This window comes from Papio anubis, chromosome 1 (assembly GCF_008728515.1).
Source record: "Papio anubis isolate 15944 chromosome 1, Panubis1.0, whole genome shotgun sequence".
NCBI lineage: Eukaryota > Metazoa > Chordata > Mammalia > Primates > Cercopithecidae > Papio > Papio anubis.
The window spans coordinates 74,748,318-74,767,856 of NC_044976.1; the positions used below are offsets into that span (position 1 = coordinate 74,748,318).

The 19,539-nt window shown below is 38.1% G+C and overlaps 1 protein-coding gene across 11 annotated transcripts in view; it reads left to right on the top strand.

The window, feature by feature from the left end:
- The window catches only part of ST6GALNAC3 (ST6 N-acetylgalactosaminide alpha-2,6-sialyltransferase 3), a 567,065-nt gene that overhangs the window by 222,506 nt on the left and 325,020 nt on the right, over positions 1 to 19,539 (top strand). For 9 of the 11 annotated variants that reach the window (XR_001906240.3, XM_017962620.3, XM_017962621.3 and 6 more), the window contains one exon: positions 14,783 to 14,977. Coding sequence is in view for 8 of the 11 variants with exons in the window: in XM_017962620.3 (XP_017818109.1) it covers positions 14,783 to 14,977 (195 nt within the window). In the remaining 3 variants the exon portion in view is untranslated. Of the gene's footprint in view, positions 1 to 14,782; positions 14,978 to 19,539 lie in introns of those variants that run through there. The other 2 variants (XM_031653100.1, XM_031653023.1) reach the window with 1 other exon arrangement.

Genomic DNA, 19,539 nt, shown 5'->3' on the forward strand with positions numbered 1-19,539 from the left:
CTTTGTGAAAATCAAGAGCAAAGCCGGATTTGTAGAATACCACCTAAAAATAAAATGCATAAAAATGTCAAAATATGCTAAGAATATAGGGCCAGCTTCAGGTTTTGAAAAATTACCTAGCAAATTCAGCAAATGCTGTTTTTAAGTGAATGTAAATTATGTGTTCTGGAAGTATCATCTTGTGAATTGGTGGTTTGGTGCTGAAGGAGACATGAGGGTGTGGAGGTGGCCTTTCTCTTCTTGCTGCACTAGGCCAATAGATCTGTGGTTGAAACAGATGAACTGGGAAGCTCTTGATTGGGTCTACAAAATACCCAGATTCTTGTGTATTTTCTAGTTTGTGTGCACAAGGCTTCTGGCTTGGCTGCTCTTGCCAGTGGGGAAGCATTAGTGAACAACACAGATACAGCTTCTGGTTTTCAAGAGCTCACAGTCTAGCAAGTCACTGCAACTTTAAAAAGAGGATGTATATGTGTGGTTTAAGGTATGGTGGGTAAAGCCTGTCAGGGGTTGTAAAAGTTCAGTCATTGGGACCTAATTCTGCAAAAGAGAAATTCTTCCCAAAGCTGGGATACATTGAGTGTCTTGGGCACCAGAGCAGAAGTTTTAGTTAACATATTAAGATCCAGCACAAAGTTACCTCCCACCAATTGAATCTGTTTTCAAAATTTGGAGAAATGGCCTCTGTTTCTCCACAACTATGTATTGGTAATTCATCCCTGGGGACTAGCTTCATATATATTTTCACAATAATGCTTACTGAATAAATCTGAATATTTTGCTTATGGAATCAACAAATAATCTCCAGAGAAAGTTTCATTATGCAGTCATATATAAGATACGAAACAGATTTTTCCCTTTATTTTAAGAAATATGCATAGCATAAAAATTCTCAGGCTCTCTTTGCTTTGTGTAGCACCATTTCTGATAAGATACCAGGTTTCAACAAACTAGCTCAGTGGACATTTAAAATTCCCATTGTGAGTGCCTTGGCTTAGTGGAAGATGTTCGACCATGTGCATTAACCTATCAGGGTCCATCTACATATTGGGAGACTGAACCTGATCTATTCTGCAAAACTGGGTGAAAAAATATGGAGGTGAGTTCTCAGCCAAGGGTTAAAAAAGGAAATAATCTCTTTTGCTGCAAACTTTTTCTCAGCAGGTGCAAAATAGCTACAATCAGGTAGGCTTTGGTAAGTGGCAGTTGCTATCTGCCAAGTTGAAAGATCAGAAATTCTCACCCTATTTCTATTTCAATTATGTAGACAGTGGCTGCAATTTTCAAGTGTCTAAAGGCATGCCTAACTCTGTGATAAGAAATGGATGTGGGCCAGAGTGGGAGCCATGTGCAAAGCTGTGCTGCAAACCCCTTTTCTAGTGATACCAGCTCTAGACAATCAAGGTCCCTCGGTTATCATCATAGAGTCATTAAACCCAGGAGCCAGCAGAGATCACTAAAAAATGAATGTACAGATGAGGAAACTGAAACCTAGAGAGGTTAACAATCTGACTTGTGGTCAGACAGCTTGTACACTTATCTAGATATAGCCTCTGTCCTTAAGCTGCTGCCTGTTTAGTGCTAAGTGGTAAACTGATTAGTATCACAACCACCTGCAACATTATGTTGAGAGGATTCTGAAATTGCATCCTGATTCAGGCGGAAATAGTGCTATGATTGATTAGCAATGTCTGCTTGGGGAGACGGTGGGATATGATGTGGTATGTATTTGCTGAATTTGGTTGAATGATGACGGGTGCTTGGTAATCACATGATTGCTACAGGATGTGAAGTGTGCTTCAGTCAGAACAAAGTGCTCTGAATCTTTTTGGAGGGGCAGGACAGTTTCACAGAGGAGACAACATTTGAATTTGATCTTGAAGGACAAGTAGAAGTTTTCCTGAGAGAGAAAGAGGAAGGAAAGGAAAGAAGACATTGCATGAAGAAAGAATAGCTTATGTAGACAACCTGATATGTGGAGAAAAAAAGGAAATTGACGATCATTGATTATCTGCTATGTAATGAGCACTAAGCTAGGCCTTTTCTGTGCTATCTAAGTATTTCATTTTCATAATGACCCTTTGGTTTTACAGATGAGGAATCAGAGAAAAAGAAAATTAAGATGTCTGAGGTCATTCAGCTATTAAGTAGAGCTAAGATTTTAATTCTTGGGGCTCCAAAGTAACTTTAGTGGCAGCAACTCAGAGGAACAGTATAGGTAAGGAAGAGTGGATCAGAGAGGCAGAGATCATTAGTTTGGATTTGGACTATTGAACTTTAGTTGCTTCTGGGACATCCAGACTGGGATTGCTAATACTGTTGGAAATGTGGCACAGAGTAATCTGGTGATGATAAAAAGAAAAAAAATCAAAGGCTCTTTGATAACAGACCTTGTGCATTTTACATCTAGGTTCCTGCCTAATAGTGGAGATGTTTCTGCCTTTGCTGTTCTAGCAAGGGAGACTATATGTAATACATGAATATGCTTTGTATTGTTTTAGTAATTCAAATGACTGTCAATGCAATATTAAGTTCAGAATTGATAGGAAAACTGTCCTACTTAGAAATTCAAGTGTTCTTGGCACAATACTATTTATTATCACCATGAGACCTGTGCTCTAGCAAAACTCTACTTGTGTTTCAATGAAAGACTGTTTAATATGCACGTGTCGCTCTACCGAGGTTCAACTTTGACCTATAAGAGGACAGTGTATATTCCTTACAGAGATGCTAGGAGGTACCACAATTGATATCTATGTATGGGAAGAGGGTGGGATATGCCTGCATGAGCAACATAATGTAAACCAAGTTCAAAAAAAGAAGCGTTGTTTTTTTTTCACAGGTGCAATCTTGACAAGAAGAAAAAACTCAGAAAGGTATTTTGCATTGGTAAATTCTGATGTCTTGGGAAGCTCTAGGACTGTTTATCATCCTTTCTTTATGTACTTCTGGTTATGCCTCCTTAAGGGTGTGGGATGAGGGATATGCATTTAAAATAGTCCAGGCACCATTTCTGATTCTTTGTTCCCGAGGATGATGATGGTGGTGGTGACCACAGCAGCAACAACAATGATACCACCATATTTCATTGATTTTTAAAATGTTTTCCCACATTTTCACATACCTAAGAATACTTGTACTCAGTACTTCCTTGCAGTCACTATCAGCCTGCAACAAAGTTAAATTTGTCCTCATAGGATTGGCCTTATTTCACATGATCACCTGCGGGCACTACCAACCTGAGACCACTTAAAATTATTTGCTGAGGTGTTTTTTTTTTTTCCCCCACACTGTCAGTATGAACTTGTATCAGAAACCTGCATGAGTATCTGCTTGTGGTTCAAGTTCTCAGGGAAGATTATTTTTCCTCTTTCTCTTCTTGCTGTGCCTTTCTGAATGGAAGCTTTCTTTCTGGCATATTCTAGTGCTAAAAGGGAATCGCTGTTTGGTGTTTCAGCTTTTTGCAGAGGTCTCTTATTAGACTCCCCATCTTATTTTTCTTTCTTATTCTATTTAGAGTAACAGTGTGACTAAGAATTGATGGTCTCTTATAGCTGATGAACCACTGTAACAATAAAAGCTAACATTTACTTAGCACTTCCCTTTTGCCAGGCAGTGCTCTAAGGGCTTTTTATATGTGATAACTCATTTAAACCTTCAATAATTATATTAGATAGGTACACTTATTTTCCCCAATTTTAGGTAAGAAAACATATACTGTGTGCCCAGGGTTGCACATATTGTCTCACTTAGTGTTACCGGTGGAGGGTGTCCAGGTTATGGGCATTTTGAACAAAGAATTGCACAAAACACACAAACAAAGCAAGGAAAGAATGAAGTCACAAAAGCAGAGACTTATTGAAAATGAAAGTACACTCTGCAGGGTGGGAGTGGCCAGAGTGTAAGGGGCTCAAGGGCCTGGATGCAGAAGGTTCTCAGGTCTAAATACCCCCAGAGGTTTCCCATTGGCCACTTGGTGTTCACCTCATGTAAATGAAGTGGTGGTCTGCAACCACTCCGACTGGTGGCAGAAAGCAACCAATCAGAGGCTGGGTTACAAAGGTCACAGTCCTATGCAAGCTTTCTGCAACCAATCAGAGGCTAAAGTGACATTACAAAGTTGCACTTCTATGCAAACGAAGACTTGGCCCACAATCAGTTGGATTGGTTGCAGACAGCAATTAATCAAAGGCTGAAGTGAAGTTTCATAGGTCACACTCCTATGCAAGCATCTGATTGGTTGCAAAAAGCAATCAGAGATACTTTCCATTTTCCATCTGCCACCTAGAAAAGGTGCGGTTTTGCAAAGGGAGTAGTCTCTGGTCCTTTTGTTACCTAGCTGTGGAAAGTTAGGGTTTTTATTTCAATTTAGTCCTAGGAAGTCAGTGTGAAACGGCCTTAGGTTCCCTGCCTCCAGACCCTATTCTCTTGCCTTATTAGTGTAACTTGACCACCTGAGTCTACAGGTACACCCCTGGTGAGAATCCACTTTTAGCTTTGTGAAGTACTTGGCATAATGCCTGATACTTGCTGAGTACATGGTGAGCTGTTGCAAGTCCCTTCCACTAAAAATATAGGCTATTGTCCTTATCAGAAGAATAGGATACTCTTTTGTTATCTATTTCTCATTCCATGATATGGGATTCTAGCTCTAAGTGCTGTCAATCTCAGACAAGAGTTGATTATCTAAAAAATATGGATTCTTGTAAGCCTTTTCATTATGTGCCATATAAAAAATGTTGCTCCAAGCAGGTTTACTAGTTTATCACCATTCAGATTTACAAGTTCTATCAGGAACTTCAAAGCAATTTCCTAGTAAAAAGTCCAGTTTAACAAATGTTTAAATTTTTCTCACTTCTCTTTATATTTCACACCCTAACCCTCTCCGTCTTCTTCCCACCACATTCACCTCAAATCTACACAGAAATCTTAAAGTGAGATGAATTAAGAAAAAAAAGAAAAAAAAATTGCCTGTTTTCTTTTATGGGAAAACATTTTTATAATAATCTGAATCTGAAACTTTTGAAATAATTTAGGACTTATATTTAGAAAAAAAATCATTTAATGCCTCTATTCTTCCTTTTTTCTCTCTTTCATTCTTTCATGTCTTCCACAAATATTTACTGAATATTTTCTAAGTTAAAGACATTTTGCTTGATACTGCGTTATGAGAGATATTTCTCAGATTTTCTCCATGTCCTCAAGAAATTTTCAAAGAGAAAATTAAGGGGGAACCTTTCTCTCCCTCCCTCCCTTCCTTTCTCCCTCCACTCTCCTTCTTCCCTCTTTTCCCCATCTTCTTTCTCCATCCACCCCATCCCACCCCACCCTTATCCATGAACTAGAAGCCAAGGAGGAATAAAGGCTTTATGGGGGAAACACTCTTTGAGCTGAGTTATATTGGCACTTGCAGAGATGGAGGTGGTAGAATACAGCAAGGGGGCCAGGAGGTGCAGCATGAAAAAGGTCACAGTAACTGGGTAGCAAAGGGTCTCTGGAGAAGGTTGAGAAGTCCAGCTTGAAACATGGAGGACAGGAAAGGGAGAGATGGGAGAGGAGACTTCCCTTCTTACTTCACTTTTTACAGAGAGATGCATGTGAGGTGTGAGGATAAATGCTATTTAATGTAAGGTCATGTAGATTCATGTAGATTCACAGAAAAATAAGAGGTTCTAGCTGATGTCATTATCATCATAGTCATTTTCATCATTGTCTGGCCTAATGACACCAGGACCACCAGAATTTACACTTATGCTCTGCTTCTGTGTCCTGAACACCTTGGAGGTAAGAATGGATTCTAAGAGACAAACTCATCTCATTTGGAGTGAAAAAACGACAAGCAGAGGTTCGCAGAAGCCACATACAACCAACGAAGCCTATAAAGTAGCTGAGAATTAAACAAAAGCACCTGTTCTGATTACCTTCATTGTTCCTGGTTAGTTAGCACCTCCCTTTCCTCAACAGAATGCCGAGGGCACAGGGGGTGCGATCTGAGTGAGGGCAAGAGGTGGATTGGAGAACACTCCTTCTCATAAGTAGTAGAATTTGATGGAAAAACAAGTAACTTAAGGGTAATAAAATGATGGAAAGTCCTGATGGGTCAAGTCCATATCTGGTCTTAAGAAGGGCAGCCTTAGGCAACATAGCGGGTACTAGAATAATTGATGTCATTGAGAAAAGAGTAGTAATGTGAATTTCAAAGAAGATCACTTTGGGATAATGAACAACGTGACAGAATCCAGGAGCCTCATGAAGAATATGTGATACGGTAAAAGAAATACGTTGAGAGGAGGCTTTGAATAGGGCAGAAGGAGTGGAACTAGAGAGGCAAGAAGAGATGTGATTATGATTATATCTCATACCAAGGGTCTGTACTTACACTGTAGAGTCCAAAGGGATCTAAATGTAGGATAGACAGGATCAGGTTTGATTTTGGAAAGCTCAGTCTGGAGGTGGTGTGGCCAATGTTTGGGAAGTAGTAAAGACTCTTTCAGGAAAGACAATACCAAGAGCAAGCATGGACTACTTCATCAGGTATCACTAGCAGATATAAATTATCAGTATAAAAACCAGCAATTATTACTTTCAGATTGGCGTGTTTTCTCTTAGTTAGGAGAATATAGTCCAGATAGAGTGTAAATGCATGAATAATCATCATAGTCTTAACAGAGCATAAAGTTTAATGAGTGTTTTCAGTTAGAGAATTCTTTATAAAATCTCAATTTTCCAGACAAAGAAATAGAAGCATAGTGAGGTGAAGTGGCTTGCCCAAAGTCATAGATCAAGAAAATGGTAAAGATGACTTGAATTCTGATATTCTGCCTCTAGAGCCCATGTTTTAGTGTGTGAATTAACTAAGTTGTTAATTGTTATTCATACCAATGGGAACATTCTCATATAACTGGTTCAGAAATTTTAAAAACTGGTACCAGCCTTAGGTAGATTTTGTAATGCAGTTTGTCAATAAACAAAATACCTAATTCATATGGAAAATTAAGAGGCTGATGTGAAGCATGATAATTACATTTACTTTGAAATCAGTAATCTGTGGACAAATGTAATTCATTTTGCCCAACTCTGGCTTTATTCCCAGTATTAAAAAGACAACTACAGGGTACACTTGGTTAGCACTCAGGGAAAATAAAGCAATTATTTTTCCACTTCTGCTACAGAACACTAGGTACCCTTTGTCAGTCAATTGTGTAGACTCTTATTGTAGGCAGTTTGTATGAACCAACCTGATGGAATGGGTATGTCTTCCTCTTTCAGCTCCGCAATCCAATGACCCTTTTATTCAACAAAGACGCAACTAAACAACAAAATGTTGGTAGTTTAAAAAAAGTGTAAAAGTGATAGGATGCCTTCAACATGGTAATCCACTTTAAGAATTTAGAGCACATATCATTATGTCACCTTCAGACATGGTTATAGTCCAGTAAGAATTACAAATCCAACAAACAAAAATCAAGGCAATAGAGTTTTCATGGGTATCACTGTAATAAATTCTTCTGTGCAAAAAGCCAGTCCTAGAGAAAAATTATAGGTACCAACATTTCCTGAGGAACTTTTTTCCAAAGGAGTTTTTAAATTTTTTTAAAATTTTTTTAAATTTTTATTTTTGGCTGCAGACATTATCGAGAATTTGAAGTTAACATGAGCATTATGAATGTATCAGATGACATAGTAAGAGGTTACACTGAACTTTCTAACACCTATTCTTAAATTATAGTTAAAAAACAACAACAACAACAACAAAAAAAAACCTCTGAGTTTTTAACATGTCTGCACATTTTCTCATTTTATTCAGGGAGTAGATTTAGGTTTTTCCTGGCCTGACTGGATTTTTAAACTGCTACAACATAACATAGAAATAATCGTGGCTATATTCACTGAGTTTGTTTCATTTTGTAAAATCATGAAAAACAAGTTTATCTCATTCGGTCTCTTTAGCATATTGATTCAGTATATCTCCCTTTATAGAGAAGAAAGAAAGCAACGATTTTCACAAGGTAGAACTGAAGACAGATATCGAGTACATAGAATGAAAAGCCCAAAAAGCAAAGTCTCTCAGTGTGGCTGGACAGATAGACACGTATAAATTTAATCCAAAGGGTTAGTTCTGATTATGAGAACATGGGAGCCTCTGGCTTTCTTTACTTACCCATACCCCTAACAAATTAGTGGGGTTTTTCCTAGAGTTCACTATAGTTTAACAAGAAGGATACACCCAGATTTTGGATTCAATGATGAAATAAAATGAATGAAGGTTTTATTTATATACTCTGTGCTTTACTACTTCATCTTTGTGCAAATGGAAATAAGCTTTATTGCATTCAGAGAGAATTAGATTTGGAACTTGGTCAGTGGCATAAAATAGAACTATAACATATTGATGACACAACTTTTTATATGGGAGAAGAATTAGCATTTGATAAAATCACAAAGAAGCAGTGGGTAGGGACTCATCAATGTGTGAAGTGACTGAGCACTGATACACATAATACAGTTGACGTTGTCCTTAATATTTATTTTTGAATAAATGACAGCATGTGAACAAAAGCATATGCCTTTTCACACTAGTGACTACTTGGTCATTAAACAATATTATTTAAATAAAAAACGCAACTTTATACCATTGGTTATAATTTAGGAAAAAGAAAACAAACAAACAAAAAATCTGGCGATAGACTGGATTAAAAGTTAAAGATTTTATTTTGTGGTTAAAGACTACTTCTACAGTAGAAAGAATAAAAACATATACATATTAATGTAGATTGCAAATTTGCTAGTTCCAGATCTTTGCACTTGTGTTCTCTCCCAAAATAATGGATTCTCTGTGGATTTTATTTTGGAATAGGTATTTCTGTTATGAAGCCTGATAAATGATATTCCCACTCTAAAGAGCAAGCAACTAGAATGCCACATTTTTGATGCATATTTTTGCAGCACAGAGGGGATTAAATTCTAAATGTCTCAGCTGTTAAAGGCCCCTTCAGACTTGCCCAAAATGAAGAACAAAGAAGGAGAAAGCTTTCCCTAAAGCAATTCATCAGATCTATTTGGGCACAGTGACATTTTCTCAGAACTTGTATGGATAAGTTATGCTGAACAGTTCAAGGGTTTGCAGCTGCTTGGAATATTTAAGAAAAAAAAATCTCTAGTTCTTATGCATTTCATATGGTCTGACCAGTGCTCAACACTGGCTAATGTTCACTGAGGCTGTGACAATCAGTAGTTACATCATAATAGCTTGTTTCTCGAGTGCTCATTATGTGCCTGGAACTGTGTTCTGCATTTTCCACCCATTGTATCACTTAATATTTATGCTTCTGATCTTAGGGGAATGACTGTTTATATTGCATATATGCCATTTTTTTTGCAGTATGTAAAATTTGTTGAGCTGAGTGTTATACATTATAAACTGACATGTACTTAGTGTTGTTTAATCTAATTGGTGGTTGTTGAATCTAAAAGATGTTCTGACTACTTCAATATAGGCAGCAGCAATCACTTCCATAAATAAATCATTAGATGTAGAAGACATGTGTAAACAGGTAGAGTCTTCTAATTTGCTAAGTGTTGATGGACTCAAAACAGTTACTAGAACAAGCCGTAGATGGAATACATTTATTGATGGAATAAGTCAAACAACTTGAAACAAGGCATTGTAGTGTGTTAAATGGTAATTCAGATAAAATGAAGTGATTGATACATTTTTACTTGTTTGGAAAGTGGAGAATATTTTAGAATTACGAAACATTGCACTTGCATATACATTTATCCTTTCATTATCCCAATGTAGGGTAGATAGGACAGTTGATTGCATCCAACTTCATTTATTTGGCTTATTATCTTTTGTTTCATTATTTTAACTCTGTCTAGCATCATCTCCTACAACTTAGAGTCTATGTATTCTTCTGACCAAATGACTTGTAGGTTCCTGACCAAATTTATGGCCTTTCAAACTGTTAATCCCTCTGCCTGGAATGCCCTTCATGTCTTCTCTTGGTGAGGCCCCTGCAGTCCTCAGGACTCTATTGGAATATCACCACCCCAGACAAACATTCCCTGAACTGTTCCTCCTATACCCACTCTTCCTCTGGCCTCCCATAGCACCCTGTGCATCCCCCATTAGCATCATTTGGCGCCTGGTATTATAGTGTTCTATTTATTGGCCAGCTGCACTAAGTTGTGACTCTTTGGAAGCATGGTGTGTCTTTTACGGTTTTATTTTGTTTTTTTCAGCACCTAGCCAACTCTACACAGAGTATGGACTCAATGAGCAATTGTGGCTTGAATATGTAAATTCTTTAGTACGTATTGCATGATATGCATCTAATACATGCATGGATATCATGCATATTAGTACTTTGTTCACTTCCCCACCTCCCACATCCCTACCACACACACACATTCTCATTGCATTCAGCGATGTGTAGGCTTCTGTCTCATCCATGGTTTTCATTGTAGTTGCTGAAGCTTGAGGTCACGATCTGGTGGAAGTGACTACTAGAAGAAGGCAAGTGTGCATTGTATTCTGTTGTACTTGTCATCTGGAGCACACAGTGTACTTGAAGGTATGCCTTTTCTAGTGGAATTTCAGAGTGGTTTCATACTAGCACTATGAGAACACTTTCATGCTATACAAGAAGAAGGGCAAAGAATCAAACCCAGGCAATGTAACAGAAATTGAGCTGGGGTCCTGAGCTGCAGAAGGAACCTCTGTCCACTGCAGAATACCACTCCCAGTGGTACACAGAGGAGTCGGTGTCTGGCTTCTGCTCTCTGGTTGCTCTCTTCACCCTCTCTGTGCTCATTACTTGGTTCCCTTTGATAGAACATGAGAGGCAGACATGGATTGCCAGAGAGCAGACTTTTACAACTGCTATTTCATCCTGTTTTGAAATTTCTCTCAAAATGGTTGATTTATTTTTCTCTCATGTATGCATTATGTATGTGTTGCTGCACACAACAGTGGATTCATAAAGGCTGTCCACATCTTTGTCCCCAAACCCCAAGTCATGCAATGCAATGCAGCAACCGAGAGAACCAGAGAGCCGTGCTGGGCTCTGAATAAACAAAAGCACAAATCCCATCTGGGTCTCCTTCAAAGCAAGCTGCTATTTTGCAACAAGCTACCAAATGACGATTAAGAAAAAGGTTCTTACCTGTTTACTTAATGGGTGACTGGCCTCTTTGCTTTTATTTAGCCATCTGTTCTGGTCTATGTCCCTTTAAACTTGTAAGATCCATCACTTCATTAAACTGTTACCTTGACACATTGCAATGTTGTGGACATAATGATTCCACAGAGGAGCAAATTAAAACAGTTTTTCATGATTAGAAGGTTAAATGAGGTAAGGCTGTGGTAGTTAGTGGTGAGATAAGGGGTGTTGCGGAGGCAGAGCTCAAGGGACTTTCAGGTGATTGGAAAATAAGGCTGGTGAGACAGAAGGCTGGGGCTTTTCCAAATTATGGGAGGTGAGCAAGAAGCAAGACTGTCTTTGGGTATCGCTGACTCCTGGGGGCTGATTCCACTGCCCATACAGAGGCTGTGACCCTGGCCCTGGGAGGATACAGGAACTGCCTTCAGGTTTCTTGACTTCCTTGGGAGAGTCTGGGAAGAGCAAAAAGAACTAATTCCACCAGGTAGTGGTAAGCTGAAAATGCAAAAACAATAAACATTTTGGTCTTTGTCAGACAGTTATGTGGCTTTCCTTAAGTTTTAAGAAGAATCAGGGGGCCTAGCCCAACTATATGAAAGAATATTTTATTGTGTCTTTACCCTGCACTTCATGGCTTCAGCTGTGCTCCTTCTTACTCTAGACTTGACCTTCCACCTGACTCCTTGACAGTCGCTGAAAACTACAAAGCCAAGGGCTTTATCTTTTTACTATCTTAAATCAGTTCCTGCTCTGACAACTCTGGTTTCTCCTGATATGACCCATAATATTGCAGTCACATGGACCCAAAATCTCAGGCATCTCTGAATTTTCCATCAGCCACTTCTGTCCTGTCAGAAGCCCAAGTTCTGTTTCTCCCACCTAAATCAAGTTTCTCACATGTTTATCCACCTTGTTAGTTCTTCTGCTTCTGCCCTAGTTTCCATCCTTCATTACGTCTCTCCTAGGCAATTGGGATAGCCTCCTAACTAGTCACTACCTACCTATAGTCTCTCCCTTCTCCAAAGCATCTTAAACACTGATGTTTGATTATAATTCATAACTTTCTTCTTCTTTTCTTTTTTTTAAATTATATTTTCAGTTCTGGGATACATGTACAGAACGTGCAGGTTTGTTACATAGGTATACACATGCCATAGTGGTTTGCTGCACCCATCAACTCATCACTTACATTAGGTATTTCTCCTAATGCTATACCTCCCCTAGCCCTCCAGCCCCCAACAGGCCCTGGTGTGTGATGTTCCCCTTCCTGTGTCCATGTGTTCTCGGTGTTCAACTCCCATTTATGAGTGAGAACATGTGTTTGGTTTTCCATTCCTGTGTTAGTTTGCTGAGAATGATGGTTTCCAGCTTCATCCATGTCCCTGCAAAGGACATGAAATCTTCCTTTTTTATGGCTGCATAGTATTCCATGTTGTATATGTGCCACATGTTTTTTTTATCCAGTCTATCATTGATGGGCATTTGGGTTGGTTCCAAGTCTTCGCTATTGTGAATGGTGCTGCAATAAACATACGTGTGCATGTGTCTTTGTAGTAGAATGATTTATAATCCTTTGATTGTATACCCAGTAATGCTGGGTATTTGGTATTGCTGGTTCAAATGGTATTTCTGGTTCTAGATTCTTGAGGAACCACCACACTGTCTTCCACAATGGTTGGACTAATTTACACTCCCACCAACAGTGTAAAAGCATTCCTATTTCTCCGTGTCCTCTCCAGCATCTGTTGTTTCATGACTTTTTAATGATCGCCATTCTGACTGGTGTGAGATGGTATCTCATTGTAGTTTTGATTTGTACTTCTCTAATGACCAGTAATGATGAGCTTTTTTTCATACGTTTGTTGGCTTCGGCCAAAACAGAGATATAGACCAATGGAACAGAACAGAGGCCTCAGAAATAATGCCACACGTCTACAACCATCTGATCTTTGACAAACCTGACAAAAACAAGCAATGGGGAAAGGATTCGCTATTTAACAAATAGTGTTGGGAAAACTGGCTACCCATATGCAGAAAACTGAAACTGGACCCCTTCCTTACTTACACCTTATACAAAAATTTACTCAACATGGATTGAAGACTTAAACGTAAGTCCTAAAACCATAAACACCCTAGAAGAAAACTAGGCAATACCATTCAGGACATAGGCATGGGCAAAGACTTCATGACTAAAACACCAAAAGCAATGGCAACAAAAGCCAAAATAGACAAATGGGATCTAATTAAACTAAAGAGCTTCTGCACAGAAAAGGAAACTATTATCAGAGTGAACAGGCAACCTACAGAATGGGAGAAAGTTTTTGCAATTTATCCATTGGATGAAGTGCTAATATCCAGAATCTACAAAGAACTTAAACAAATTTGCAAGAAAAAAAACAAATAGCCTCATCAAAAAGTGGGTGAACGATATGAACAGGCACTTCTCAGAGAAAGACATTTATGTGGCCAACTATCCCCTTTAACAAAACAAATAAGCAAACAAAAAAAAAATTTATTTTGGCTTTCCATCACCTAGCAAACTCAGTATAGATGTATTAGCTTGATATCTGAGGCAATTCAGCATGAAGTTATCATTTGTGTTTCTAGCTTTTACTCCTTCTTTGTGCTCCAGTAGGACAAACTACTGTATGCCTATGAGTAACTCTATGTATTCTCGTCTCCTTGCTGTTTCCTCTATCTGGAAAGCTCTGTTCACACACGTCTATCAGTTAAAACACAGGCATTTTATCAAGCTCAATTTCAAAGACATCTTTGCTTTCTCCCGTGTCAATCAGAGGCAGTTGTTCCTGCTTTTTTTCCATGGCAGCATGTGTAGAGGAATGTTCTGCTCTTGGCATAATTATTCCCCCCTCTTGTTAGTTTTTTGAATCTTACTTTTGCACATCCTGTAGCACAGGCAGAGTTTCCTACTCATAGAGGGTGCTAGATACAGAAACAGAAGAATGAGTGATAATGATACTGTCTACAAGAATATGAACATCCATTCATTCATTTATTTATTCATTCATTTGTTTCACTCAAATGTTCTTTGAATGCCTGTAGTATGTAAGGTACCATATTAAGAGCCTGGGATACGGAGATCAACAAGACACAGTACATTCCAGTTCTCTAAGAACTCACAAATCCATGTAGGAAAATCACATAAATAATTACACAGTGAAAAAGTACAGTAGAAATGTCTTTAAAGTATGGCAGTGATGGGACTTTACCTCTGTTAGAGTGGGTAGGTTGGGGGTCAAAGCATGGTGGTGAGGAGGGGATTGAGCAACTAGAAAAGATTTCCTGTAGTTGGAAATTTCTGATTTGGGTTTTGCAAACTGAATAGGAGTTTATGAGGAATATAGTGATATAAGGAAGGGTGGATATGCAATGGAAAAGTTCAAGAAAGCAGCTCTGCTTTCTCTCAGCAGCCCAGCACACTAGGACAATTTGGTCACCAAATAATTATTTTCCATTTCCAGGTAAAATACGCTGGATGACAGAATTGTTCAACCCCTGTGAAAGAAAAAGAGAGGAATAAAGGAACCTCCTTCTGTGACTGCCTTTGGTTGAAAGTCATTCATTCTTCTTTTTGTTTTTTTTTAAATGTTTTGTAGAGAAAGTCTGTGATTGCTGTGAGCTTCATAGCAGCGTTCCTTTTCCTGCTGGTCGTGCGTCTTGTAAATGAAGTGAATTTCCCTTTGCTACTAAACTGCTTTGGACAACCTGGTACAAAGTGGATACCATTCTCCTACACATACAGGCGGCCCCTTCGAACTCACTATGGATACATAAATGTGAAGACACAAGAGGTAAGATCTCAGAGGGTTACCTAGCAGTTGGAGAGTATCCATGGTAACGGCTTTTCTTTAGGAACCAGAGGGCTTCCAACTCACTGAACTTACTCTCTCTGCCCCGGAGAGCTTGCTTGGGTCCCTTACAACATCTTCTGTTTTATTATTCTTAGACATTTACTGACAAACGTCTAAATCTGCCACCCCTCCTACATTAAATCTTCTGATTCACTGGTTTCATATGGAAGGAAGCAATTACTTGTTTTCCTGGTGGTTTGTGGCATAACGTACATATCTCTCCATTTAGAAACTCTGATCAGCAGTTACCAGCTGGAGAACTGGCTGGCTTGATTTCCTGTAGGTCAACCGGTTGGGGAGAGCTCTTTATAGAACTTCAAAAATGCATTTATACTCCTAAAACTCTGAAATCCTTAGACCTGGACCTAGAAAAGGCCAAGCTGATTTTAAAATTTGCAGTGGCTGCAGAGATAATGGGATTTAAAGAGTTTTCAAATTTAAAGGGGTTAAAATCATGTAAATCCTATAATCACTGAACTTTTAAATCTTTGTAGCCAATTGGTAGTACAGGAGAGGATGGAGGTATATTGACAACTAGAAAGTGCACACTATGCTAGCACTTTTGCAAGCGAGCATTTGTCTCATAAAGTAAAATAAAAATTGAACCTCATAAAATATGTGACATGTATAGAAGTGCTTAATAAAATTGTTTTCACTATTCATTTCTATGGAGTTGGATGAATGCGAGTTTAATATTCATAGACACAAAGTCCAAGCCGGTTTGAAATTGTTGGTAACAAAGATACAAGCTACCAGTGTGTCTACATCACCAGAGAGAGTCTTGGATCAGATCCCATCGAAAGGTCATTTTGTAAAGATAGTAGAGGGTAGAGTCATGCACGGAATGCTACTCCTGTCCTGAGAGTTATTCTTAGCATTCTGGGAGGATGCTAAGCTTGGTCTACCCCCTTTTGTAGGCAATCTCATGTCTGTGTCATTGCTTCTGGTTAATTTGATTCTTCGAAAATTGTTTCTGTATCTGCAGGATTTACAGACTTTTATTAGAATTTGATAGTTGAAAAAAGCACCATTAATAACACATACATTCTTAGGATCTTTGATGTTTATCCTTTAATTGGTTTTAAATTAATTTTTTAAAGTGCCTATTGCTTGAATTTGTTGAGTGTCCTAATAAATTGATTATCTATATAAAAATGTATCTCTTTGAGGAGAGTTTGTCTCACTCTCGTCTTTTGTTACTTTTATTTCTGGCTGTCATTTAGTGTTCTATAACCTACTGTATGGTGTTAATCAATTCACAAGTGCCTGTCACAGGCTGAAAATGAAACATGTGACTAAAATGTCTCACAAAGTATTCTCATATGGGAAATCCCATCAAATATCAAAGACTCTTTCATTTGTTTAAATATTAATGAATTTGATTTTGGAGTGTGAAAGGAAAAACTGACCTATAGATGCAGTTATTTAATTAGTTCTATTAACTGGACTATCTTTGAAATTATTTTGAGGTAGTTTTTAATGCAGTGATTTTACAAAAGAATATTGAATATTATTTTGCTCTTGCAAAGGTTATTTCTTAGGAGAAAACATAGTTACTGGAAAGAATTTGGGCTTTGGAAGCATACAGGCCTGGTTTGAGAGTCAGTTCTAACACTTAACGAACTTAAGCAGTATATTTGCTTTTGGGTAACTTCCTTAACCTCAGAGCCTCAATTTCCTGATTTGCAAAATAAGGATAACAACACTAGCCTAGCAAAATTATTTTGAGGATAAAATAGGTCAAAGTATATGAGGTTCCCAGCTTCAAATTGCTATTCAATGAATGAATTTCTTTTGCTTTCTCTGTATGTTCCAGTATGGCATGAAGTGTTCAGTATGAATAATATCAAATTATCAAAATCCAGAGGACCAGAATTTATATGTACATTTTAAAGATCCTGGACTTGGGGGAATAAACACATGTAGGAGTTCTCAATCTCATTAGTAATCATGGTTTTACAAATTAAAACCACAGTGAGAAAGAAATTTAAAAATCACAAGGAGATACTAATACACACAAAATGCCAGATTGGCAAAAAATTAAGAAGTCTGACAATACCAAGTGTTGGTGAGGATGTGGAACAACAGATACTATTGTATACGTGTAGTGGGAGTAAAAATTGTAATACCCACTTTGGAAAAAAACATCTCCACTGTTGTATTGAGCAAAGTTGAAGATTTACATACTGCATGCCCAAGCATTTCTAGCTGTGGATATCTACACTAGAGGTGCTCATGAACCCGTGCGCCGGAAGGCATGGACAGAACATGTAGCAGCATTTTTCCTAGTAGCCAGAACCTAGAATATACTTAAATATTGATGAGTAGGAGAATGAGTTAAAGTCGTGCTGTATACACTGGAATACCATACAGCAATGACGATGAAGAAACTGCAAATGTATGTGACCACATGGAAGATAAAGCAAAGTATACAATATGATTCCATTTATGGGTCACAAGAAGAGACGAAACTAAATTATGTTGCTTAGGGACATATACAGCGGTAAACTAAAAAAAGGAAAAAAAATGCAAGGAAATTATTATCATGAAAGGGGGTCTAGCGGTTACCTCTGAGAGGAGTGGGCAGTTTGTGATCAGAATGGGTTTCTGGGGATTTGGCAATATACTATTTCTTGATCCTGTCGGAGGTTACACAGATGTTTACGGTCCATTTATTAAGTATAAATTTATACTTCTTGGACTTGTATGTCTATTTTATTAAAAAATTAAAAATATATTCTGATCCCAAGAAGGATGTTTATTTACCATTTACCATGGGTAAGAAATCATATAAGGCAATTCACCTAATTCAGCAGCAGGAAATAACTAAAAAGAAGCAATGGGATATTAAGCTATCTAAAGCAAACTAGGAATATTTGAAATAAGCAATTTGATTTTATATAAAGACTAACAGACACATAGGCAACTTATTTCTCTAGTTCTGATCTATGCATGATAGACCCCATATTGCAACATGAATGTAGGTGCTGGGGCAGAAAATTTTGCATGAAAGTTGAAAATATTAGAACACTCAAAGAGAGTGACAGATTTTCAAGTAGTTCTAGGCTAAATTGGGAAGAAATTAAAATTTTGTGACTTTTTACCACCCTTCTCATTGATTTCATCCTTTGTTCTGACAGTCCCACCCCTACCACCATGTCTGTGCCATGCTCTTACTCCCAAATGATTGTGCGTTTGTTCTCACCATAATGTCCTCAGGTGCAATCTGTTGCAGAAATGTTCCATTAAATAAGAGACACAGTTTGATAAAGCTTTCAAGAGCCAAAGTAATATAGCTGAAAAGATAGGTGGTGAGTTCAATGTTCTAGGGCAAATAGCTTAAATAGTGACCACAAAACCATGCTTCAGAGATTATCACACACTATGTCCCTATTCATTCTATTCTAATCCTGAGAAGGTCAATAGGTTTAGCTGAACTGAGTCAGGTGATCACCAAGCTGATCCACTTATTTCAAGATCTTGGGCCTTAAAGTTTTCTCAGAAGTTTCTTTCCCCTTACATGCATATGCTTTCTGGAAATTACTAAACTTCTTAGTATTTTTTTTAAAATATGCAGGCATGCCAGCAGTGATTTCCAGACCTAGAGCATCTGCAAACAATGGCTGTTGATGATGGTTTTATTGACTGATGTTCCAGCTTGGCCAGAATTTGCTGTAACTAGACATAGATTTTATGAGCTAAAATGAATACAAGAAAGAACGTCTCTTCACTACTGTCTAAAGAAAAGTGGAGCGGGAGACAGCAGAATTAGGTCAAACATCTAGTGGACACTGTGGAGTGTAGGGTTGCTTAGGAGCAAAATCTGATTCTTTAGTTATCCTTTAAAAATAGATGACTCTGGTCCCTTTGGATTGGCACAACTGAAAATATAGGTGGTTTGTGAAGCTATGACAGCCTGTCCTGAAGGTCCCACACATAGTAAATTATACCCAGTTTAAGCTCTGCTTCATTTTATCAATTAATCTGTTTTTTTTTTAAATCATCTGTTCCCAGGGGAAATACAAAAATTAAAAGTAAAAGGAACACAGGAGAGATGTGGTTTTGCTTACATGTCAAGTTGTTTATTTTTTTCCCTGATATAGACCCATAAAAAGGAACAAGTGAAAACTGTTCCTATAATGACTATTATAAAGGAGTTAAATAGAAAGATCAAAATATTCCTCCCACTGTAATAATGATGATCTAAATATAACAGAGTTGGTGATTGGCTTTAACTCTTTACCCAGTCTCCCCTTCACTTTCAACCAGTGCAAACTAAGGTTCTTTTCTATGGGGGAGGGGAAGTCTTGAGAAGCAGGAAGGAAAACTGAGTGCCAACTAACTGGGTGAGTGCTGAAATTCTGAAAGTCTTCGCTGGTCACAGAGCCCCAAATTCCTCATCAACACATGTTTAAGCTGATAGCAACCATGATGTCAAACCAAAGCTTGGATCAGAGTGATTTAGATTTTGCAACAGACCCTGCCCTCACCTCCCTGCTGTA